The sequence below is a fragment of the Chinchilla lanigera genome, unplaced genomic scaffold (assembly GCF_000276665.1).
Source record: "Chinchilla lanigera isolate Chin_1 unplaced genomic scaffold, ChiLan1.0 scaffold00020, whole genome shotgun sequence".
Taxonomy (NCBI): Eukaryota; Metazoa; Chordata; class Mammalia; order Rodentia; family Chinchillidae; genus Chinchilla; species Chinchilla lanigera.
The window spans coordinates 15357294-15381966 of NW_004955421.1; the positions used below are offsets into that span (position 1 = coordinate 15357294).

A 24673-nucleotide genomic window follows, 5' to 3' on the forward strand; every position below is an offset into this window, starting at 1 on the left:
AAAGCCATAAAAAGGCTTTTGAAATTATCTAGCGGACTTCATTTCTTAGAAGATGACTTTCAACCTTTTCCTACTGATACTTAATACCAGGGAAGATACCACAATTTCATCAAACTAGTTACTGATGGAATAACAGAAAATGAAATGAAAGAGAGGCAAGAAGTCCAGGGGATTATATGTGTGGAGAGGAGGACTGGTGGGAGACTGCTATGGGGCAAGTATGAGGAAGGGAGACTAAAGGGAGAAAATGCAGAGCAGACAAGGAAGAAAACGAGAACAGGCAGTCTCTAAGCGGTGTAAGTAGATAAGTGAGGAAAAAAAGAAACGGGAGAAATAAAGAAGCAGGAGAAATACAGAGGGGCCACAGTTCGTCAGCGTAGGCACGGACACTGTTTAAGAGCCGATGGCCTGGGTTCCGATCACTGCAAAATTCATGATTATAAAATATACTGCCTATCCTCACTAAAAGCATTTTTCTTTGGAGTCTGTAGCGCGCGTTATTAGATGTGACCGGTGGAGGTATGCTCTGCTAAAGAGAAAACGCTACTTAAATAAGGAGTTTAGCAGGGCAGAGAAGGGGAGGGCACGTAAATGTCGGCAGGGCGGGTGAGCACCGAAGGAAACCGCGGGAAGGACGTGGCTGTGGCTACTGCAGCGCTCGTTCCAGCGCAGAGCGCTGAGCCGGCAACTTGCCAGGTACGATGTCAGAGCCAAACGTGCCTAGTTTCATGTTATCCTTATGGCATCTCTATGAGCCCAAGTTATTATTACCCTCATTTTACAGAGGAGGTTTCGGAAGCAGAGGAAGTTGAAACTTTCCTAAGGGAAATAAATGGCTGAGGAGGGATTCAAACTCATTTGACGACCTGCAATACCAACCCTGCTAAAACCACCTCTAAGAACCTCCATAGACGCTTTGTGCGTGTAAGGTGCGTTCCGGTTCTTCCAATAATTCTCCGTTAAACTTCTTCGCCACACTCTTGCCTACAGTTCTCAGAGCGCCGCTTCGCCATTAAAAGCGTCCGGTCTCCATGGAGATCGGCGTGGGGCAGGACTTCCTGCTCTACGCGCAGGCACTTCCGCTTCGAGCCGGAAGCGCTGGAGTTAGCTGTGCTGGTGCGTGTGCTTGGGGCTTTCTTGGAGAGTTTGGATCGCCGAGACACTTTCGTGCGGCGCGGCGATGCTGACCCCCGCGTTCGACCTCAGCCAGGATTCCGACTTCCTGACCATTGCCATCCGCTTGCCCTACGCCCGGGTCTCGGAGTTCGACGTCTACTTCGAGGGGGTCGACTTCAAGTTCTACGCCAAGCCGTACTTTCTCAGGCGAGTTCCCGTGTCTGGCGGTGGGAGAGCGTTTGGCGGGAAATCATCATTCATTCATTCATGCATGCATATTGAGGGAGGATGAAAGAGCGAGGGAACAGTTCCCGTTTAACGGAGGTTGCTTCTTTGGGCAGTGACGGAGTGATCTCGCCAGGCGTGCGTCCCACCTGCTGCAGAAGCTCCTTCTTTTAAACCTTGAGCCCCAGGTTAAAGAGCTTTCGGAACCTCTTGGCAACGTCACGTCTAGACCGGGTCCTTTTGCAGCTTCTCTCTTTTTTTTTTTTTTTTTTTTTTTCTTCCGGTACCAGGAATTGAACTCACGACCTTGCGCTTGCCAGGCAGGCGCTGTGCCGCTGAGCTAAATCCCCAAACCTCACACTTTTTCAGCTTCTAGCCTGTCGCCAGTGTTCTCAATCCTTCCTGATCAATTGGTTTTTTTCTCCTGCCGCTCTGCGGTCGCGCTCCCAGCTTTTCCTCTCCTTGAGGACCGCGCGCGCTGACCTCCGCCACGACTTCTCTCCTTCCCAGTCCACCTTCTGTGTGCCGACCTCTGGGCTGCGTTCCCGTGGTTCCTAAGATTCTCACTCTCTCGTGCTTCCCTTGACAGAACTGCCTTCCCGCTGTCTGCTACTCCAGGGTTTTTTTTGTTTGTTTGTTTTGGTTTTTTGGTTTTTCTCCGGTACCGGGAATCGAACTCACAACCTTGAACTTGCCAGGCAGGCTATGTGCCGCTGAGCTAAATTCCCAGCCCCTTTCTCCAGGGTTTGGTTTAACTCCTGCAGTGTGGTTTTCACCGTCTCCGTGAGGATGGGCAGCATTTGTCTGTTGAGATCTTTCTCCTTGTAATAAGGACAGTATAGCACGAACGCAGGTCACCTTCAGTGTGGTGCACAAGTAAGCACCCTGATGTGCGCTATGTGCTCCTGTTATTTAAGTTTGACAGCAGTTTCTTTAGACTGCCACTACTCTTGGCCCCGTTCTACAGGGGCCTTTGCTAGGTTATTCTTCCTAAAGCATCCCCAATCCGCTTCCTTCCCTTTCTAAGTAAAAAAGAAAAATCCATTTTCTTAATTTTTCTCAGGAGTAGCACCAGCCTACGCTAAGTACTTTTGAAATTTTTATTTTTATTAGTACGTGTTTGCAGTGCATAGTGATTACATTTATTGTGGGGAGTTAGTACATGTTCTTAATTCTCTCTTCATCTCCTGTCCCTCCTCTTCTCCCTGCTCCTTCCGCCCCTTGATTCCCTTCCCATTTGCCAACCAAGTATGGTATGTACTGATTTCTTCACTGTGTCTGAGCTACCCTTAGACCCTAACTTAACCCACCAACTTGCATGTATAGTCGTAGAGAATTAACTAATGGCCAGCTTGCAGTACACGGCTGAACTGAATCAGCGTGGTTCAGGGTGTGGAAGGCCCACCTGAGGATTGCTGCTGACACCATGAAAGAAGAAGTGGAGGGGAAGATGGTGCACTGCTGATTCCCTCAGAGAAGCCTGTCATGCTGACTTTCCTAATATGAACTCAGCTGTTCTCATTCTTGGAGGAGCTCTCCCTCACTGTTGCTGAGGATGGCTACTGTTCTTCTTGGGAGACCTCTGGTCCTTACCTTGAGCTTCCCTTCCTGGCTCCAGTGCAGATCCCTCAACCTGCTAGCACAGATCCTTCATCCTGCTGGTGCAGACTTTCTAGCTTCTACCACTGACCTTTTGGCCTTCCCAGTGCAGATCCCTGATACAGACTTGCATGAGACATTGTCTCATGGGCTCTAGGCCTGCAGGTGGACTTATACAGGACATTGCTGTGGGATCCAGGCAATTGCAGCTGGATTCTTTGGGTTTCTAGTGGATGGACAGATCACTTGCACTTTTCTGCGTTTGACTTTTTGGGTGAATATTATAAAACAATCCTATAAATTCGGTGTCCTGTATTAAATCTATTCCCTTGCAAACCCTAACTACAACAACAGTAACCAACCCTTTTCGATGGGGGATATGTTCCAAGAGCTAACCCGTAGTGCAGTGATAGCAAACGTTTTAGAGCTTTCAATGATACAGACAGCCCTCTGCAGCATACCTGCCATAGGTTCACCACCACTGCAAGCGCATACCTGAAACCACAGATAGTATTGAACCTGGAATATGCTATATTTTTTCCATGCTTGCATAAAGTTAGTTTCTAAATTAGGCACAGTAAGAATTTAACAATAGTAAAATAGAACAGTTATAACAGTGCACAGTGCTAAAAGTCCTATGAATGTGAGCTCCTTATCTTTTAGAAATGTATCGTGTAGTGTATTCTTTGGACCTTGAGTAGGTAACTAAAATCACTGAAATGGTGAATAAAGGCAGACTATTGGACTGTTATTTACAGAAAGTTCTCAGTACCAGTTATCTGTTGCTATATAACCAATCAAACTTGATATAAAACAGCAACAGTGATTTTGTTATCTTCCCTGACTTCTGTGGACAAGGAATTTGGTAAGAGCGGGCTGTGGGGAACCACTCAGACTGCTTCAAAGCTCAGGGGCATCTAAGGACACCTGAGGATGTGACCCTGCTTGTCTAGTGCAGGTGCAAAGTGGGATACAGTTACGTAACCATGACTTGGCACAGCTAAACATGCATGCACTGGTTGTGGCACTATAGAAGAATGTAAATATGGGATAACAACCTGTGTAAGAATTATACAATAAAGACACAGCTGGCTCTTGCTCTTGGGCTCTCTGCTCTGTTCCATGCTACCTGCTTTTGTTGCTGATGTTTTGCACATGTGTTCTTTAACCTTGGGACCTCACCTGCGAAAATCTCTCTTGGGCTCCCTGAGCAGGCTGACACAGACAAATTCCTAGGTTCTCGTGGCTTAAAGATTCTAATGCCGCTGTGATAAAATGATGGCTAGACCTGGAATGTAAAACAAGGGCTGAAGTAGCTGGTTGGCCATCTTTCTTCATGTGGTCTGAGGGCCTAGCTATGTGGCCTTAAACCAGGAATGGTCTTACTATTATGCCCAGGCTGGTCTGAGCTTGTAGGCTCAAGTGATCTTTCTGCTTCAGCTTCCCAAATAGGTGAGACTCCAGGTGTGTGCCACTGTGCTTGGTCGCTGTGTAGTTTTCTAACTTTGTCTGTTTGTGTTTCTTTAGGCAAAGGTAGCGTGACAGCAGAGTGGCTGATGTTTTCAAAAGCAAGCAAGGCAGAATCCATGTCACCTTTTATGACCTAACTACAGAAAGCACAGAATTTCATTTCTGCTTTATGGCAGTGATTGAAACAAGCACCAGAAGCTGGTTGAATTTTAAGGGGTGGTGTCTCGGTTACTTTTTTCTCGCTGCTGGGACAAAATACCTGATGCCCAAAATTAAGGAAGGAAAGGTTTATTTCGCTTACAGTTCGTGGAGGTTTCACTCTGTACTTGGCAGATTATAAGGCACAGTGGCACATGGCAAAGAGCTGCAGCTCAGGACGGCAGAACACAGCTAAGCCGTAAGTACACACCAGGGCAGAATGGGGGAGGAAATGTCCCCAAGCACTCTTTTCCTCTCCCTTACATATGCAGACTTTCCACTCCTGGGCGGGTGCAGCTCTCACACCCATGTTCAAACTCTAATAGCCTGCCCCTCAAGCCTGGCTGCTTGAGGCTTTGGGGGGACACACAGATTCAAACGATAACAGGTGGGGACTCAGACTCCATGGTTGCCATTAGTGTTATGAGATAGCCATCTTTGAAAATACAATTTGCTGCTGTGTTCCAAAGATAAATAAAATCTGGACCCTCATCTTGATGAGTTGAGAACCTGTCTGGAAAGGCAGATCTATAAACATGATTAAATGAGTGACTGGTTGATTTCTTTCTCTTTTCCTTTTCTTTTCTCTGTCCTGTTCTGTTTTGTTTTAGTTTCTTTTCTGGGGGTTGAACCCAGGGTGTTCACACTGAGCTCCAGCACCATTTTTTTTTTTTCCAGACAGGGTCTCACTAAGTTACTGAGTTGCCCAGCTTGGACTTGAACTTGTGATCCTCCTATCTCTGCCTTCCAGAGTGCTTGGATTGTAGATGTGCACCACCACACCCAACTACAACTTTACTCTGACACAGTAAGAATTTAGTTCTGTACCTGCAAAGAATTTAGAAGAAAGGAATAATGATAGATCACATTTTCTGTCTTCTTACTTACTCTACCAGTAAGTCTGCATTCTTTTGTTCTAATAGTAACTGTCTGATAGGTCCTGTTATTTCCCCCGTTTTTTGCAAGGGAGGTATTATGATTCTTAATTAACTTGTCCAGAGGAAATTACAGAGCTAGTAAGTGGCAGAGTTAAGACAACATAGATTGGACACTAAAGTTAGTGTTTGTAGCTATTATAACAAACTGATTTATCCATAAAGTTATTCTTTATTTTGGGCTTAGAAGGGCACTTGGTTCTGAAAATGCACTGTATCTTGATCAAAGGCTGAAGACCTGAGTCCTTGGGGATCTGCTAGGTCTTTTGTTGTTAACTGTGTTCAGTGGAAACCAAGGAGGGACAAGGGAGGAAAAGAGGTTCAGACTTTAAGTCTGGACTGGTATGGAGTGGACCTGATAGGCCATATGGATGAGTTTATTTTGTTAATGCCAGGTGGCTGAGAGGATTTTTTATATAGAAGAGTGGCAGTCAGATTGCTGTTTTGGAAAAATTCTTTTGGGACCTCAGTGAGAGACTTACTGAAGCAGTACAAGTGAAAGCAGGGAAATCAGTTCATTTCCTTAAATATGAAAGGGGGAAATCCCCGTGTAGTAATAATGAGATTTGATTAAAAACTCTTGCTTTCTGCTTTTTTTTTTTTTTTTTTTTTTCTTTTTGGGACAGGGTCTCCCTGTGCAGTTCAGCCTGACCTCAAACTCACAGTGATCCTCATGTCTCAGCGTCCTGAGTGCTGGGATTACAGGCATATGCCCCCATGCCTGACATGCTTTTTTTTTTTTTTTTTTTAAGTAGTAATTTGCCTTATATAAGCAGTTGGCTTTATTTATTGTTTCCATTTTCTGACTTCTTTTAGAAGCCAGTTAGTGTACTTTTATTGAGCACCTGCTATGGAGGAACTAGATAAAAAATAAATAACTCTCCTATTCATTAAGGAGGAGAAGTACTATAGCAGTAGTGATAACTAGTATTTATTATGGATTTTCTTCATTCTCTGTTTTATTGGTGACTGGGGTACTCAGTAAGAAAGATGAGTCATCTCTAATTTTTCCTTTTTAGTTGAGAAAGGAATCATTTTTTCTATGAAATTTGAAAGAAATGCTGAAGAAGTTCCTTTTTTATCCTTGAAACTTACTATTAATGCATCAGTCAGTGTTTACTAGAGAAATAGATGTAACACAAGATACATAGATATGTAAGAATTTACAAGGTTGGCTTACAGTGGCCACCCAGAGTCGAATATGGAAGAGTGCTGGGGGTCTCTCTGTGCTGGACACTGAAGGTTTCAGTTGATGGTTTGGAGCTCACTGCAGTGGCCCATGTGAGTCTGTATCAGGAGGCCGATGGGTCTGAGATGCAAGGCTGAAAAGTGCATGCTGGAAGCCGAAGAGTCTGCACTGGAAGCCAGGAGGTGACGTCCAAGGTGGAGGCAAAAACTGGAGCTCGTCCAAAGAAAGTGAAACACATCCATAAGCAGATCCTTCTTCCTTCATTTCCCCTTTATACCATCCAGGTGACAAATGGGTTTTCCATACGCTATGGTGTGGAATTGCTGAGCCAGTTTAACTGAGCTTCTCTTATTCAAGTTGACACAGTCAGCCAGCCATGACAGTTAGCACATACTGATTATAAAGAATGGGTTTCACTGGGACATTTTCGTACATACATATAACATACTTTTATCATACCCTCTCCCCATCAAACCCTGCCTTTCCTCCCCTTCCCTTGTTCCCCTTCCTCTTTTTAAGTCTCCCTCTGCTTTCATCTCAAACCCCCTTCTCCATCCCACTCATGAGGGAAGACGTGTGCTACTTCTCCTTTGAGTCTGGCTTATTTTGCTTACCCTGATCCACAGTTCCCTCCATTTTCCTGCAAGTGACAGGAGTTTGTTTTTTAAGGACGGTCTTTTAGAGTGACTGATGGATTTTGGTGGGTAAATGCATACCGTTATTGGTGCCTATTTATGTTGCATTGTAATTTCAGTATTTCATGAGACCTTATTAAATTTTCAGGTTAACCCTTCCAGGAAGAATTGTAGAAAATGGAAGTGAGCAGGGGTCCTATGATGCAGATAAAGGTACCATCTTTAGAATTTTTTTTTTATTTTAAAGAGAAACTAACAAAAACAAATTAACAGACACAAAGACATAAGCAAAACAACACAAAAACAATAAAAATGATACAGAATTTCAAACAAGGTCATAGGAAATTAACAATGGTTGTTGTATTACATGTTGTTATCTTCAAATTGGTTTCTCAGGTAACCACATTTAGGGGCTGGGGCTGTAGCTCATTGGTAGAGTGCTTGCCTTGCATCTGTAGGATTTTTGATAGTTTTTTCTTTGGATTGTTCATGTTAGAATATCTATGTAAAAGTTTTTCAAGGTATTATGAAGACCTTTATGTGTCTTGCAATTGCAGCCTGCTCTATGACTGTTTTTTTGATGTCCACTGCCCGTTATTCATGGATTTTTGAACAATTATAATTTTCTCAGTCCTTTGAAGTATTTCACAATGTCCTTCAGTAAGGTTGAATTAAATCTTTGCTTCCATTTTCTAGAAGTACTTCCCCTACATTCCGTAGGTGTTTCAAAGTAAAAATTAGAATATGTAAGGTCATTGATTGTAGGAAGTGTGGGTGATTTATAAGCTTCTGAATGGAATCTTGTACAGTTTTCAAACTAGAATTTTAATAACAGCTAGATCCATGGTGACGTTTAAAGGCTAATTAAGTTTTCTTCTTATAATTGCTAAGTTTTAGCTAGGCATAAAACTTTTCCATCTCTAGAGTCCACTGGCTTTCCCTTTCCATCTCTAGAGTCCACTGGCTATCCCTCTTTGTCGATAGATCTGGAGTAAGAATGCCTTGTGTACTCTTGTGTGATTTACTCAGTGGCCATTTACTGACCCCAGTGAGATAGGATGAGGGAGACAGCATGGGATAAAAGAATTTGGTGATGCAGTTTTTACTCGTAATGCAGAGTAATTGATACGATAATGAAGTATAATGAGACTGCCATCCCGGCAGGTACATAATGCTTTTAATTACACATACATTACATATTGAAATGAAATTATTAAATTTTGAAAGTATGTGGAGTTTGGGGAGGTTGTGCATATGTAAGATTTTGGGTTGAGTTATATTTGATGTATTGGGATACAGTTCAGTTAGCATTTAAAATGTGTAAGAGTGGTAAATACTGTAGCGAGTTTGTAGGAATCTGAATAAGGCTGATAAAGCCAGTGAAGGGAAGAAGAGATGTGTATAGATAGAATTGCAGGGTGCTTTGTACAGACTCGGGGGAGATTTTCTCTTGAGACATCAAAGAAACTCTAGAAAGCCATAATTATTCAGTATTTTGTGTATGTTTAAAACTGCTGCAATGCTCTGTTGGATTTGATATCCTGATTTTCCCCGCAGCTCAGAAATGCATTTTATAAATAAGTTATTATCAGCCAGTTGTAAGCTGTTATCTTTTCAGGCCATTGATGTTTAGGTTTTAACGTGCATTTTAATATATCAGTAGGTTAAGGTGATAATAGGTAAGACTCAAGCATTCTGTAGCTTGAATAGGTTAGTTTCTTACAGAAGTAACAGCTTCTGAAAGCCCTATTTGAGCCTTTTTCTATCTTGATTTAAATCCACCTAATCTATAATAAGGGCATAATTTCAGAGCTCTCTGACATAGAATTAGATATTGCCAAGATAGATTTCTTAGCTATATTTGTGAAGTCTTTGAGTATTTTGATGTATCTAAGCATAAAAGAAGTTTATCTTTTAGGAATTTTTACCATTCGACTGCCCAAAGAAACTCCTGGCCAGCATTTTGAAGGGCTGAACATGTTAACTGCTCTTCTGGCACCAAGAAAATCCAGGACAGCTAAGCCACTTGTGGAAGAAATAGGTATGTTTATTGTGGTTGAAAGGAAATAAAAATAAAATTACTAGGAATGGTATGTGTTTTTAGAGGAAAGAGACTTGGTGAATAGGACTCCGAAGAAAATACTACAGATGACAAGATAAGATGGTCATGTGAAGATAGCTCATTATAATTAAATTATATATATTGTGTATAATTATATATATTATGTATATTAAATTATAGTTAAAAAGCATAAGTAGCCCTAGTGAACCAGTAGCTTAACCACATTTTTGGGCCAATTAAAATTCTTGTCTTTGGCAAAATATTATCCTTTTGCACTTAGATCAGACGTGTACAATTCAAAGAGTTAAATAATGTGAACATCAGTAGGTCACAAACCCGGATTTTTATTTCCAGCACCCTGGACATCCCACCTGTGTCTTTTCCCAGTTACTTTGCCCTTTCTCTTGGAGGTCACCACCACCCTCCCTTTTGTCTGTGTTCTTTTCTGTCTGGCTTCCTGCCCTCAGCAGTACTTTTGTGAGGTTTATCCACGCTGTAGCAGAAGCCCATCTGCCTCCACCACTGTCTGATATTCTACTGTAGGAACCGCTTACAGTCAGTTGGTTCCTGCTCCTGGTGAACATTTGTGCTGGTTCCGGTTGTTGGCTGTCAGGAGTAGTGGAGCTGTGAGTGTCCTGTACGGGTCTTTCGTGCACATGTGCAGGCCCGTCCTCCTGTGCTTGTTCTTCTCTGCGTTGTCCCTAGGAAATTCAGTGCCTTTCTAAAACAGAAAATACTTAACACATTTAGGTGCCTCTGAAGTTTCCAAGGAAGTGGTAGAAGATGACGATGAAGAGTTTGACTGGGAAATTGAACAGACTCCCTACGAGGAGGCATCTGAAAGCGCGTTGAATCCACAGTGCCACTATGGATTTGGGAACTTGCGGTCAGGAGTGTTCCAGCGATTGCAGGTATGTTGTGCTTCTGAAAGAGCTTGGGTATTTCAGTTTTAATTTCGCTTATACTGGGTGGTTATTCCTAAAAGTTACAGAAGGTGACATATTTAGAGCATACAGCACAGCTCCTTGTGCATAAACATCCCACAGATGTTCATTCCTTTCTATTTTGTTGGCTGTTCTGCTCAGACACCGTGTTCTTACAGGTGCTCTCTGGTCTGTCTCCGCTTCAGTCAGTACTCTGGATGTGAAGTTGCCAAAGTACAAAGCAAAACCAACCCTCTCCTCGTGCTTTCTGAAAAGCTTTATACTTCTGAGAAATGGAGCTCCTGTATTTACCACTTCTTTTTTAATTATAAATGAGACAGAATTTTCTAGTGAGATTGAAATTGTGTGTTTTATCAAATTGTTCAGTTCTTAGTATTCAGCAGGTCTCTTCATTCTTAACAAAAGTCAGATGAAGGTCTCATCTGAATACTGCTCAAGACAATTTCAAATTTTGGAACATTTTGGATGTTAGATTTTCCGATTAGAGTTACTCAATCTGTAATAAGATATAAAGACATTCTTTGTTTAGTGACCAAGCTCCGTTCCTGCAACTAGGTCGTAAATGTGGACTTGTATATAGTATGTACGTTATAATATTCAGAGCAAAGAAATGGTCAAAGGAGACTGCAATTTGATAACTTTGCTTTTATTTGTGGAACTCATACATGCTGTACTGTAATGTCTAACAATATAAAACTACAGTACCGTCCTATACGGAGCAGTCAGTGAAAATTACAGTACTATGTAAATAAGGTGTACTGTACAAAGAAAAGATACTGATGCTTTATAAACAAGATACACAGAACCATGCAAAAAAGAAAAGATGGGTCATAAGTCGATCAGTCATTAAACAGGTAGGTCCTTAAATGCGGAATATCTGTATTTGAATCTTTCAAGGAAAGGCAAAGGATCTAAGTTCTGGTTCCGGTTCTACCTGTGTTTAGATTTGAGACACTATGTTAATTGTAAATTTTGTTTTTTCTTTGTAATGTGGGGATACATTTGTTTATCTACTTTATGAGTCTGTTTTGAAAATTTAAGATGATACCGCATGGGAAGGCAGTGAAATATAGAATCCTATAAAGATCCCTGCCCTTCAAAAGCACAAAATGTTCTCAAGATTTCTAACAGGAAAACATTGGGATTTACTTAAGAGCAAGTAATGCTGGCGAAGTATCTCCTTCCAAAAGCTTGACGTCTTTCTGCTGCGTTGTCTCCTGCCTGTGTTCCCTCTGCCTGCTGACATTCCCTGGTGAACTCCGAGGTAGTCAGAACATTGAGCTTTGTCTGCAACAGGAGCTACAGCGAGTAGATCTCGGTTGTTTAGCCAAAAGCTGGTATGTGTCTGTCTGTTTGGGATTTGCCAGGCCACAGCTGGAAATGAATCAAGACTATCGTAAATGTGACCCAGGCTGAGTACAGATTGTATACCCAGGTTAACAGTGCTTTCTGAGGCCAGGGAACTTGACACCTGCATTCCTGCTGCTGTTTAGGGGAGATAGTGGTTTCAGGGGTTCCTGACAGTGTGGCGTGGATGCTGGAGCCCAGTAACAGGAGCCGAGGCTGGGTCTCTTTTAAGTCAAGTTCTCGCATCTGTGGAAAGATACACTTAAGAAACTTATATTGAGTTTAGAAGAATGTCGCTATAAAATATTCTTTTCTTTAAACTCGTATTTTAAAAAGCCGGTCGTGGTGGCTCACAGCTGTAATCCCAGCAGTCGTGAGACTGAAGCAGGAGGATTGCTGTGAGTTCAAGGGCAGCCTCGGCTACAAAGTGAGTTCAAGCCCAGTCTGAAGTATATAGTGAGACCCTGTCTCAAAAAGACAAAAAATAAAGTACATATTAATGGAATAAAATTGATGTTTCAATACATGTGTATATGAAATATTCTTTATGTCTTTTTGAATGGCTTAACTAATATATCAAATGCCTAAATTCCTATCACCCAGCTGAAAAAATGAAACAAAGTCTTCATATCTTAAATAAATGAGCACTGCTTTTCTAAGAATATGAATGCATATCCTTTAAACCTAGGACAAAGAAAGCTGTGCATGAGAATGAACTCTTAAGTGTTTTGTAATGGAAGTAGAGTATAATGCTAGTCGTGGAGACTTATAGCCCCTTGTATGGAATACTGGGACCCCTAAAAAGTGCTGAAAACTGGAAGATTTAAAAATATTTAACCTGGTAGCAAAACCATATCTAAATCAATGTAAGTTTTTAATGATTAGATTTTCAATATGCGCTTAGTGTTAATATTCAGAGTTTTTGCTGTAGAAATAGTAATGTATTTGGGTATTAGGTGCTACCTGAAAATTCTTAGGTATGCATATATCATATTACCTTTCTAAACTCTGGATCCTGAAGTTTACATGCTCCCGGGAATTGGGACGGCACTACCATACATCATGGCACCGTTACTGAGATGTATTCATGTGACCAGCAGACAAATCGATGCATGTGTGTAGTCCTTAAATAAAGTTGTATTTTCTTACATGAATTAAATTTGAGGGATACAGTGTCTTTCTTGATAAATAGGAAATAACCATGCTTTGAAAAATCAACCAGGATGCCAAGAGTTCAGAGTAGTCTTTTCAAAATATTAAGGTAGATACATTTTATGAAATACTGCCATAAAACTTATGTCATTGGTATTACTTGTGAAGTTCTTCTGCATTTACAGCTATTCTGTCTGTGACAGTAATACTAGATGGTTAAAATAAAAAAGGTGTGGGGCTCGGTGTGAGGGCCCTTGGTTCAGTCCCCATATGGGGTGTCTGTTTTCTCAGATAGTGTTTCTTGTTTTCTCTGTTTAGTTTCTCTAGTTCTGCCTTTGGATGAGAAAATAATCTATAAAGTTTTGTTCACTACTCATATTTTAGCAGTGCTTTTACAGCCTCAACCCCACCTTAAATGGAAAATGGTTTTATTTTTTGAAAGATAAAATATAGATTTTTTTTGTTGTCTTTTTGAGACAGGGTCTTGCTATGTAGTTCCGACTGGCCTTGAGCTCACTTTCTAGCACAGGCTGGTCTCAAACTTGTAATGATCCTCCTGCCTCAGCCTCCCAAGTGCTGGGACTACAGGCATGCGCCACCATTGCCTGACTATAGATTCTTTATAAATTCAAAAGAAAGTCAAAAGTCATCCATAATTCCAACATCCAGGTATTTTGTCTTCATTGAATAGTATGACCTTCCAAAAGAATAATAATAAATGGATCAAAAATGATTAGGGTATGTTACATACATGTACCAATTCCCCAAAATAAGCGGAACTATTCCAAACATACACTAATAAAAAATGGGATAGGTAGTCTTTTCTACTTTTTCTCCCTGTAGCCTTTTAAACAGGCCTGTGAACTTCTGTATTGTATGCTGGAGACAATGAAAATGTCTTCGCAGAAATGGCTTTTTCAATCCCTCCCTCTGTGCACATGTAGACACAACCCCTTTTTTTTCTGAAATTGCTGCCAACTGGCAGGGCACCTTTGGAAAACTGCCCTGGCTGCCGAAAGTCAGGGCTGCACAACAAGCCTTGGCTCCGGCGGCTGCCAGCAGCCACGATCCGAGTCTCTGGGTGCCAACCCGGCAAGCTCCTGGGACCCCCGCTGCCAGCAGCTGCGGGATGCCAGGCTTGCTGGCCCTCCGCTTCCCTTGGCTGCTCCGGGACGGGAGGCCTTTGTTTCCAGCATACACACTGGCCAGATGTGCGCACAATTCTTCATTTTCTGTCTGGATTAGCTCTGCTTTATCTATGGCTAAACATACATAAGCCAGACTTGGGTCCTCCATGACCTTGGCTTGGCAGTACCCATCTTTAAATAAAGAGCTAAGATGGCTGTGACCGTAGCGGTTCTTCCAAAAAAGAAGGAAGTCTTTTTTTCCTTCTGTGCTTTAACATTCTCCTCTTCTGCTTTCCCTTTGGTTGACTGATGCCTTAGACTTACAGATTCCAAACTAACGTTGCCTTTTGTTTTGCCTGAGTTTGTTTGGAGGGCTCCGTGTGGGCAGGTCCCGGGTGCGACTGCGTGTAGAGGAGGCCCGCGCAGGGTTGTGCCGCGGTGAACAGTCCTGTAGCACGACTGTACGTGGAGGCCCAAAGTTGGGAGACCAGAGGAGAGAGGGAGGGGAAGGAAGGAGAGCTACTTTCTCATCGGTCAGTTTTCATTGCAGTAAGTGCAAGGACCTTTGTATGTATTTGTTACTCAGCTGCCCCTCCAGCACCCAGAACAGTGCCCAGTCCATAGCAGGCCCTCACGTTCTGTTTGCTGATGAACAGTTTAGTCCCGAAAACTGGGCTCAGTGGAAAGAAGGTGGACCAGACTCCTGCTTTCCAGGAGCTTCTAACAGGGAGACAGACAGTAATCCTGCAGACAACAAGTAAGTGACAGCTGGTGACAAGGGAAGGGAAGGATGAGGTGCCATGACAAACGGAGAGGGTACTGCCAGGCCTAGAACGCTCAGAGATGGCCATTTTGAGGACAGGACGGACTGAGTTACGCATGATGAGATCTGGCACTGTCAGTGCAAAGGCTCAGAGGGAGTCTGAATCGGGGCGTTTCGGGATGGAAGGAGTCTCGCGGCGACTTGAGCATACTGGAGTCGGGAAGGAAAGGGTGACGGGATTGAAAGGCAAGACAGCGGCTGCAGAACTGTACTAACAGTCTGTTTATTCTCAGTGCTGTTAGGGTTTTGAAGGCTTGTGGTTATGTGAGTCTTTGTATTCTCTGAAATGTAAAATTATCTACCAAGACTCATTAGTTATACTTTATTTATGACCTCACCTCTGGCCCAGGTGAAATAATAGGGTGGAACATTTAAATTTCTACCTTCCCTTTTTAACTGCCCCTAACAAGCGAGGAAAGAGAAACAGGGAAGAAAGCCAAGGAATACCAGGGAGCGGCAGTCCTGCACAGTTCTGATGGAGAGAATTAAGACCAAATGGTATCCTAGGCGGTTTTCCTAATACACACGTATTCTTTAGGATTCTGCTTAGAAAACATGCTGTACATTAATATGTGTATATCTCAGTACAGTCAATTAAAGTTGAATTTTTCAAATGGAAAGCTATGTACATCAGAATTGCCCCCAAAACTCTTTACTCACCAAGTAGGATGTGTGGCTTTGCATGTATATATGTCTTATATGGTAATTGAGACTTGCCTATAGGAAGAGCTTGACTAGGAAGAAAAAGTGTATGGTAAATGTGTGATCTTCAAACTGCTCTACCTTCATTAGCTTTCAGGTCTTTAGGGGGAAATGGATGGAGAATTAAGTGTGTTGCTTGCTTACAGGGTTTATTCCATTCTGCTTTTTATGTAAAACTTCTATAACCTTAGTATTTGTTAATCAGGTAGTTTGTTGTAAGGATTAAATGAGATAATCTATGTGAAGGTTGCTAACAGTGGTGGTGAACCTTTTTTAGACCTTTCAGTGATACAGTAGCTTAATAAGCAATTCCTTGTTTTGAATCTAAATGTCACAGGTGGTAGGATGGCTTACTGACCAATTAGGTTCTTCCTGTGCTTTGACTTTTTTTTTCCTGTTGGCCAAGTTTGAGTTTTAAATGCCAAAAATAGGTAGCAATTATTCTTTCTTTTTCTGGGCATGCCTAGGATGAATTGAGTGAAGTTACTGACATTAAGAATCCAGATTTCACCCCTGCAGCTGAACGAAGGCAGAAACGTCTCGCTGCTGAGCTGGCCAAATTTGATCCTGATCATTATCTGTGAGTATTGGGGTTTTTGAGGGTTGAGTGATTTACTTGACATTTATTGAAAAAAGTTGTGTCTTTAACTATACTGGGCGTGTGCATTCTGGATCTTAGAAATGAAGGACGGCTCAAAACCCTGATGATGTTTGCGGTAACTTGTGAGCGTGGTGCTTCTGTGATCTTGGTATCGCTTCCCAGTTGTTCAGCCAAGAGCAGAGACCTTGTCTAATGTCCTTTTTTAATTTCTTTCTCACCAGGCTTAGAAACAAGACTAAATTTGTGAGATTACTTACACTTTTTTAAAGTAGGCTTTTTTTGGTAATTAATGGTATACATAAATGGAAGAATGTCACAGTTTCCTAAGATTTTGAATCTGCATGTGCCTTATTTCTGCTGATCCAGGAACTTCTCACACTTTCATACACTTGCACCTATAATCAGCGATATGTTTCAAATGAAATAATTATCCTGTGGGGTAGATTATATTTAGAATCCAATTTTGAGTTTTGCTGTATTTCCCCTTTGCATTAATTATGTCTTTAGTTAGAATGTGTCTCGGTGAGGGTTATATGTGCATAAGTACCTTATCTAATTAATCTCTTTCTTGAGAGATTGTGGTCTCTCTCCCTGGCTGTGACAGCAGCACTTCTTCACATTGTTGCCTGGCCTGTCTGGGTACATGGCCCTCGCGTAGGATGTGTGGAGAATGGGTGTTGAATATTAGTGTAGACATCACTTCTTATTCGTCCCCAGCTCTGGGCCAGTACTTTCCAAACTGTTCTACATGCATCTATAGTCATCACTTCTTCTGTTTGTCCAGTGCTTTCAGCTCATGCTCTCATGTGATTAATTGAGTTTGTACAAGAGGTGAGGAAAGGAGGTTAAGGGACTTGACCAAGGTCACTCTACTACAAAGTGACCTGGCCAGGACTTGAAAAGAGTCTCCACTTGTCATTTTGTATTTTTATTTTTATGTACACTGTTTCAGTTTAACTACTGTTACTCTTGCGATTAACATTCTGTCTCCTGTGACACAGTGGGGTACTAATTGGAAGGCAGAAATACGTCTTGTGATGTGCAAATGGAATGAGCGATGTGTAATGATAAATGGTTGAAGTGTTCAGCATCCTGAGGGAAGCTGGCTGTAAGCGGGGTCTGGTACATTCTGGAGGACATCTGAGAGATTCAGCTCCGTTTGCATTGCCAATTCTAATTACCTTTATCTGTCCAATTGTGATTTTAAAGGTCCACTGAAGAGTAATTTGAAGAAACCCATTTAAAATCAGCTGAATATTTAAAGTGGAAATTTTACCATCAGCAAATTTCTCAGTCTGCCATGAAAACAGAATGATCTTTACAACACTGAAAATTCGAGAGGGAGGGAGCTTAATTAGAAGAACTGTCTATTGCTTCTGAAACTAGAAGAATACATCTATGGCCTGAGAGAATTAGGAAATTGAAATTTGTAGCTGGCAGTATAATATTATAACAGCCCTTACTTTCTTCTGTCTTTTGTATTTCTTTATCAGCAACTCAGTTTCTTTAATAGTGTGCGTGGAATATGCTTGCTGTTGTTCCAGGAGTAGTTCTTCACGGGAGTGGCTTAAAGTTAGTCGTGGTCTAGGTCAGGAGAGCAGGTTCTTGGTGACTTTTCTGTTGGAAAGAAAACTTTGGTTAATTGTAGTTTTTATGGAACCCATTAAGTTATATCCCCACTCCTTTAGATTTTTTTTTTATTTTAAGGTAAATTCTCACTAAGTTGTCCAGGGGAGCCTTGAACTTGTAATCCTCCTGCTTCAACCCCTAGAGTAGCTGGCGTGTGCTACCGTGCTGGGCTATTACTCATTATTTATATTAGCTGACTGACACCAAATGTATTAGTATTAGACGAGGCACAAATTTAAATTTTTAATAAAATTATTTTGTAGGTCAGTGCTTCTTTAATTAGTGGTTAGCACAGTGGAAAAAAACTCACTTTAAATTCTTTATAATCTATCATGCAGGTAATCCATATAACTTATTAAACATTTACATGTGTACATGCAATATTCATATGTAATACTAATATATATACTAATATATATTACATTAGTGTAATATGTCCCCTATCTTTAAGTTGTTGCTGTGTTTACAAATTGTTAATCTTGGGCCGGGGATATAGCTCAGTGGCATAAGTGCCTGCATGGCAGGCGCAGGGTCCTGAGTTTGATTCCCGGTACCAACAAAACAAAACAATACAAATTGGTAATCTCATGTCAGATTTTTTGGGACTTGATGAATACTAATTTTGATTTCATCCTAAGCAGACCACCGTGAAGTACATTGGTTGTAAAGAGAGGTTTATACATTTGACTGCAAATATAATAGACTTTAGATTATTACTGTTTTAGAAATCTTTTATGATAAAACAATATAAATGTGATGTAATTTATTTTATTTTGTTTTGCTATGTTTTGTAGCCCAGCATAAGGCTAGGCATGTAATAGATGACTCATAAATATTTATTGTTTTAATTATCTATTTCTTGTGATTTATAAGTCCTTTGGGATATTTTTACACTAAAATATGTTGACAACATCTTGAAGCATTCCTTTGTAATTGTTCTTTTTTTTTTATAGCCAGGTTTTCGTGTTTCTCTGAGAGTGTTGGCTTATTTCCTTTCCCAGTTTTTAAAAATTAGCTAATTCATAAGTATTTGCCTATTAGGAGAGAGCAGAATTTAATCATCACTGTGACATTCTGTGAGATAAGAAAAGGTACAAAATGATCAGATCCCTTTGGGATTCCATTTTAAATTGTGATTCTTTTTCATTATTCTATATTTATTATAGAAGATGGTATATTGATATTGATCAGACTTGGATGTATTGAGTAATCTCAAGACAGAAGTTAAAAAAAAAAAGACAGAAGTAGTAATTGGGAGACTGGGAGGAGGATCACATGCTTCAAGGTGCCTTTTTATTTAAAACACCAAGCACAGGCAAAAAGCATTAGAATAAAATACCACAGAATCATTTTTTTGGTTTATGCATTTGTTCAACTAGTATTTGCCTGAATGAACCACGTGCTGGGTGGTGCTTGGATACCAAGGTGTGTGTCCGATCTCCACATTCCCAAGGCTTCTGCACTAGTCGGGGATGTGGGTAATATTTCTGTTGTGATAAGGCCTGTGAAGGAAAAGGAGATTGAAGGTTTAGAGAGTGGCTGGGTGTCCCACGAGCTCCTCTATTTCAGCAGGTCCAAAATTGAACTCATCATTTTCCTTCTAATGTTGTCCTGAATTTTCTCGTTCGGTTGAGTGCCCCATTTTTCTCCCCAGTCACCTAGGTTAAATGCAGAGATTCATCTTTGACATCTTTCTTATCCCACACATTCAGTCAGTCTAAAGTTGTACCATTTATCTCTGTATTACTTCTTTCACTCCATCTGTTTCTGGCCGTCATCTGGGTCTGGCTTATTGTAGCCCTCTCCTCACTGCCCAGCTGGCATCTCTCCTGCCAGTTTGAACTTCAGCCATAAAGCCACCAGCATGGTGGCTGATGCTCATACTTGGTGCTCTTTTGCTTAAATCATAAGCCTCTCATTCCTTAGCATGATGTAGAAAGTTCTGCGATCTGGACCTGGCCTGTCTCTGTTGCTTCACTTTTGTCATTCCTGCCCATGCTTTATACTGTGACATTAATGAAAATCTGCATTTCCCTGTCTGCACCCTGCTGCTTTACTTCTGGTGTCCCTTTGCCAGCTAGCTCTTCCCTGAGTACATTTTACTTATTCTTTGAGACTAAGTGCATCGTCCTCACAGACCCTGCTCTGTGTTCCCCTGGTGGAGCTTGTGGTGTTTTTACCACTTTTTCTTACAATGGGTTTTTTTTTTTTTTTGGTCTTTTTTTGAGACAGGGTCTCGCTATGCAGTTCAGGCTGGTCTTGAGCTCACTTTGTAGCCTTGGCTGGTCTCGAACTCGCAAGGGTCCTCCTGCGTCAGCCTCCCGAATGCTGGGATTACAGGCGTGCACCACCACGCCCAGCCATTGTGTCTTTTTGTGGCATATTTCAGCCAGTGTCTTGACCATGATTTGTTTTTGTTTTTATCCTTTTGAGACAGGGTTTCACTGTGCAATTCAACCTGGCCTTGTACTCACTTTGCAGCCCAGGCTGACCTCAAACTCACAGCCACCACGCCTGGCAATGTGATTAGCTCTTAGTTGGCTATTGGCCTGTATGATTTCTTCCAGGGTCCTTACCTGTTGCCATCCCAACTGCATTTTTCCATGGGATCTTACACTGTTGTGTCATAGCATTATGTTGTATGTAAGGACTTGACTCTCGCATGGGACTGTCAGGTAGTAGAGGCCAGGCCAGTCTGTGTTTTGTGACACTCTGGCCTAACAGAGTTGGGAACATGGTACAAAGTTCAGACGTGTTGCGTGAATGATTTCTTTAGCTTTTCAGCCATTTACTTCCATTGCTTATTTTGTTTGAAATTCATTTCCTAGAAAAAGCTCTGATTTGTGGATGAATCTATAGTAGAAACTCAATTCAGAGTTTACCTTCACTTTAAGAAAAAGAGATAGCAATAGTTTAAAAAGCAACTAATTTATCCTAGTCATGTATACCTTGCATACCTGACAAAAATGAATATTAAAATTTCCATTTCAAGGTATTAGCTGTTTGCAAAGTACGTATTTTATTTCCTCATGCATAAAAATGAAATAGTTGTGTAAAGAGCTTGGATTCTGGAGCTGGGTGTGGTGACACATGCCTCTAATCCAGTTAGCTGTCCAGGAGGTTGAAACAGGAGGTCTAAGCCTGGGCAATTTAGTGAGATCCTATCTAAAGTGAAATAAAAAGTGGCTGGAGGTATAGCTCAGTGATAGAGTGGTTGCCTGGCATGCATGAGGTGGTGGGTTCCATCTCTAGCATCAGCCAATCAGTTAATATGAAAATAAAATGGAAGAGCTTGGCTTGTGGAATAAGGCTTAAGTGGTTCCACATCTAGGCCGCACTTTGTGAATCTCAGGACTTGGCCAAGATACATTAAAATGAGGATTTTAATCATACTGCCCGGGGTGGGAGAGAGGCCTGGGGAAGGGGAAGAAAAATATTAAGATGTGTTATGTACGTGTGCTGACTCTTCATGAGGAATGTAATCATTATGTACTACAGACATGTATTAATAAAACAAAAATTTAAAAAAATTTACACTTTATAATTCTAAAAAAAATCCTAGCGGCAGGATGAGAAGTCAGGAAGCTAGAAGAGATGCAAAACACTTAGTGCAGTGTCTGGAGCAATGAACCCAGCAAGTTATCTTTGATTTTTCTAATTTGAAAAAGATTTCAGTATTTCAGGTGAAAGAAGAAAAAGTAAAGTCGTAGAAGTATCAGCTAGAAAATTCAACTTGTCAAAGCAACCAGTTTCTGAGATTCCAGTTAACGGAGGTACAAATGAAGTTTTTCACCCTGAGTTGTACTTTTTTCATGCTTTTTTCCAAGAATACCAATTTCCAGTCTTGAACACAAAATAGTGAAATTTCTGAGTATTTGTCCTCCTAGAGTGAGAGGTATAGTTTGAGTAAATTAAAACTGAGTGAAACTGAGAAACATGTTTCCTGTTCTTTCCAAAGGATGCTTTTATCTTTTACAGTAGTTTAAGATCAAGAAACTCTGAAGATTAGCATAGCTAAATGAAATAACTTTTGTCTTAATGTAAGTAGTGGTACACATGCTAAAGAATGGTCTCTGTGTGTGTGTGTGTGTGTGTGTGTGTGTGTGTGTGTGTGTGTTTGTGTTAGTGTAGTCTTTTTTTAGCTCCTTTTGGTGATGCAGTATCCTGAATTTCCTGGTCATTTATTTTTCTCCAGTGGTGGATTTTCAAGATTTTGCCTTTATTGTAACCTTAGCAAAATCAGTGGTACTAGCAAATGTCATACAAGTGCTAGGTTTCAGTTAAGTGTGTGTTCAGAGTCAACTCACTCGTTCCACACCACTAACTATAAGATGGGACCTCAGGATAAGACTGGTTTTTTATGTACCCTCTATCTAAAGAGATCACAAATGTCGGATACCCCTCTTTCATTACATGATGCCTCTTGTTTTATGGTGATTAGTAATCACAAAGAAAGTAAACAGTGCTCAGACTTTCCTGGAACTGTACTTTGATTCATAATCTCTATGTTTCGTGTTAATGTGCTGAGTTAAGATAAAGTTTTAAAAAATGAGAGCCAGACTAATCCGGTGTAACAAACCCATGCACTGTTTTTTGCTTCAGAGCTGACTTATTTGAAAATGAGGCAGTTGAACAGCTTTTGAAGTACAGTCCTTGGTGGAATGATACATATTCTGAAATGATGGCCTCCTTGGAAGATAGTCAGGAGCAAGAAAACCACGCTGTATTAGGTAAGAAGCTCAGAATTAGGTTCATTTATTTAATTGTGAAATCTCATGGTGTACCAAGTTTACTGCCTTCCCTATTGTTAAGCATATGATTTGAATTGCCTCACAACATGAACATATAATTTGGATCACTACTTTTGGAAATAAATTCTTCATCCTCGACTGAAGAACACTAAATTATTTGACTTTTTGAGTTGGAAAATAGACATACATACATATATATATTTGGCTAGGAAATAATGTATTAATCGATCTTTTTCAATTTTTATATTTTACTACTACACGTTGTTGGCAGTATATAGTGGTCACATTGGTTGTAGGGATTTTGTGCATGTACATAACACGTCTCAATTCTTACTTCATCCCCCTCTTCTTCCCCCCACCTTTCCCACCACTTGTCCGCTTCCTTGTTTGTAAAAGCTCTATCTCCCTGCTTCCCATTATCTTTTTTTTGCTATTTACTTGTATTACGTAAGCTTATGCATCTGATTTATTTCACTTAACATTATGGCCTCGGGGTGTATCCACTTTTGTTCTTTTGAAGTACACTTTCTTTTAGAACAATTGGAATCCTTTTAGCATTTTTTATTTATTTATTTTTGGTAAATTTAGGGATACTAACACACAGGGCATTTGTAGTTGTTGAATAATCTTCTTGAGAGGGATGACCATGCTGCTATGGTAAGGACATTGGAGTGTCAGTGTTGGTGGGAAAAGAGCAGCTCTCTTTGCCTGTCGCTGATGAATGAATTTGATATGGCCTTTCCAGTTTTTTTACAAGCAGTTTTATGAAGAAGCGAGACTAAGCTGTCTTCATATCCGTGCCTTCCAGAGAATGGGTTGGCCAGCTTGTCCCAGTGAAAACTAAGCCTGAGGATTTCATGAGCCGCAAGGAATGACTGGGCCCTATTTTACAGTAAGGGTCTTTTTTTGAGTACATGCACTATTACCACCTTCCTTAAGTGTCGGGTGGGGCCTTAAGTCACACTCATTTCAGCGTGATCGGAAATACAAGTCCTGTGTTAACGCAGTGATTTGACTTTTGTTTATTTAATAAAAAATAAAATTTCACTGTTTAAATGAAAAGAATACATACACAAACACATTCTAAAGAATATTAAGTGAAACAGACTCTTCTTATCCCAAGTCCTCCTTCTTAAAAGTAACCATTGTTAATAATTTGGGGTTTTTAAAAGATTATTTTATTTTATTTTAAAAGGAATTAAAAAAACAATAACAGTACCAACAACATAGACAAAAACAAAGCAACACAAAAACAATAAAAATGATACAAAGTTTCAAAACAAATGATAGGAATTAACCGTGATTGTTATATTACATATTGGTATCTTCAGTGAAGTTGCTGAGATTGCCAGATATAAGAAAGCAAGATTGATCAAACCATTAAAGAGAATAAAAAATAATAAAAAACATTAGAAATAATACAGAGCTTCACTAAAAAAGATGGTAGGAATTCACAATGGTTGTTATATTGCATATTGTTGTCTTCAAATTAGTAGTTTAGATTACCAGATATAAGCATGCAAAATTGGTCAAAAAAATTTAAGCATTAACTGTTCCTTTCAGTAAACCATTAGACATCAGCAGTACAATTATCCCAACTATCCTTATATATACATATATATCTAATTTATTTATTTTTCCTTCTTTCTTCTCCTTTCCCTCATCCCAGTTGTTTTTTCCTTTTCAGCAATTTCCTTCCCTTTCACAATATCTGTTGTACCTTTTGGATTTTATTTACTCTTTCAGGTTCTTACACTAGGGAGACAATACGATGTTTACACATGTGGGTCTGATTTATTTCACTTAGGAGTATGGTCTCTAGTTGCATCCACTTACCTATAAACGCCTTGAGTTTATCCTTTTTTATAGTTGAGTTATACTCTGTTGTATAAAAATACCATCTCTTTTATTCATTCCTCAGTTGATGGGCATTTGGATTGTTTCCAAGATTTAGCTGTGACAAATTGTGCTGCTATATACATGGGTGCACATATATTGCTGTAGTAGGATGTTTTAAATTCTTCTGGGGAACTACCCAGAAGGGGAATACCTGGGTTAAGTGAGACCTCTAATCCTAGTTTTGTGAGGAATCTCCACACTGATTTCCACAGCGGTTTCGCCAGTCTACACTCCCACCAATAGTGGAGAAGAGTTCCTTTTTCCCCACT

General features: G+C 40.5%; 1 protein-coding gene across 2 annotated transcripts in view; it reads left to right on the forward strand.

Annotated features, from left to right (window-relative positions):
* The first annotated feature begins 1093 nt into the window (after positions 1 to 1093).
* Positions 1094 to 24673, forward strand: part of Shq1 (SHQ1, H/ACA ribonucleoprotein assembly factor) — a 97148-nt gene continuing 73568 nt past the window's right edge. Inside the window, exons 1-6 of one of the 2 annotated variants that reach the window (XM_005383768.2) lie at positions 1094 to 1323; positions 7516 to 7580; positions 9286 to 9408; positions 10180 to 10340; positions 15992 to 16104; positions 22357 to 22484. In XM_005383768.2, the coding sequence (XP_005383825.1) occupies positions 1181 to 1323; positions 7516 to 7580; positions 9286 to 9408; positions 10180 to 10340; positions 15992 to 16104; positions 22357 to 22484 (733 nt within the window). In that variant the 5' untranslated portion in view covers positions 1094 to 1180. Of the gene's footprint in view, positions 1324 to 5330; positions 5417 to 7515; positions 7581 to 9285; positions 9409 to 10179; positions 10341 to 15991; positions 16105 to 22356; positions 22485 to 24673 lie in introns of those variants that run through there. The other variant, XM_005383769.2, reaches the window with a different exon arrangement.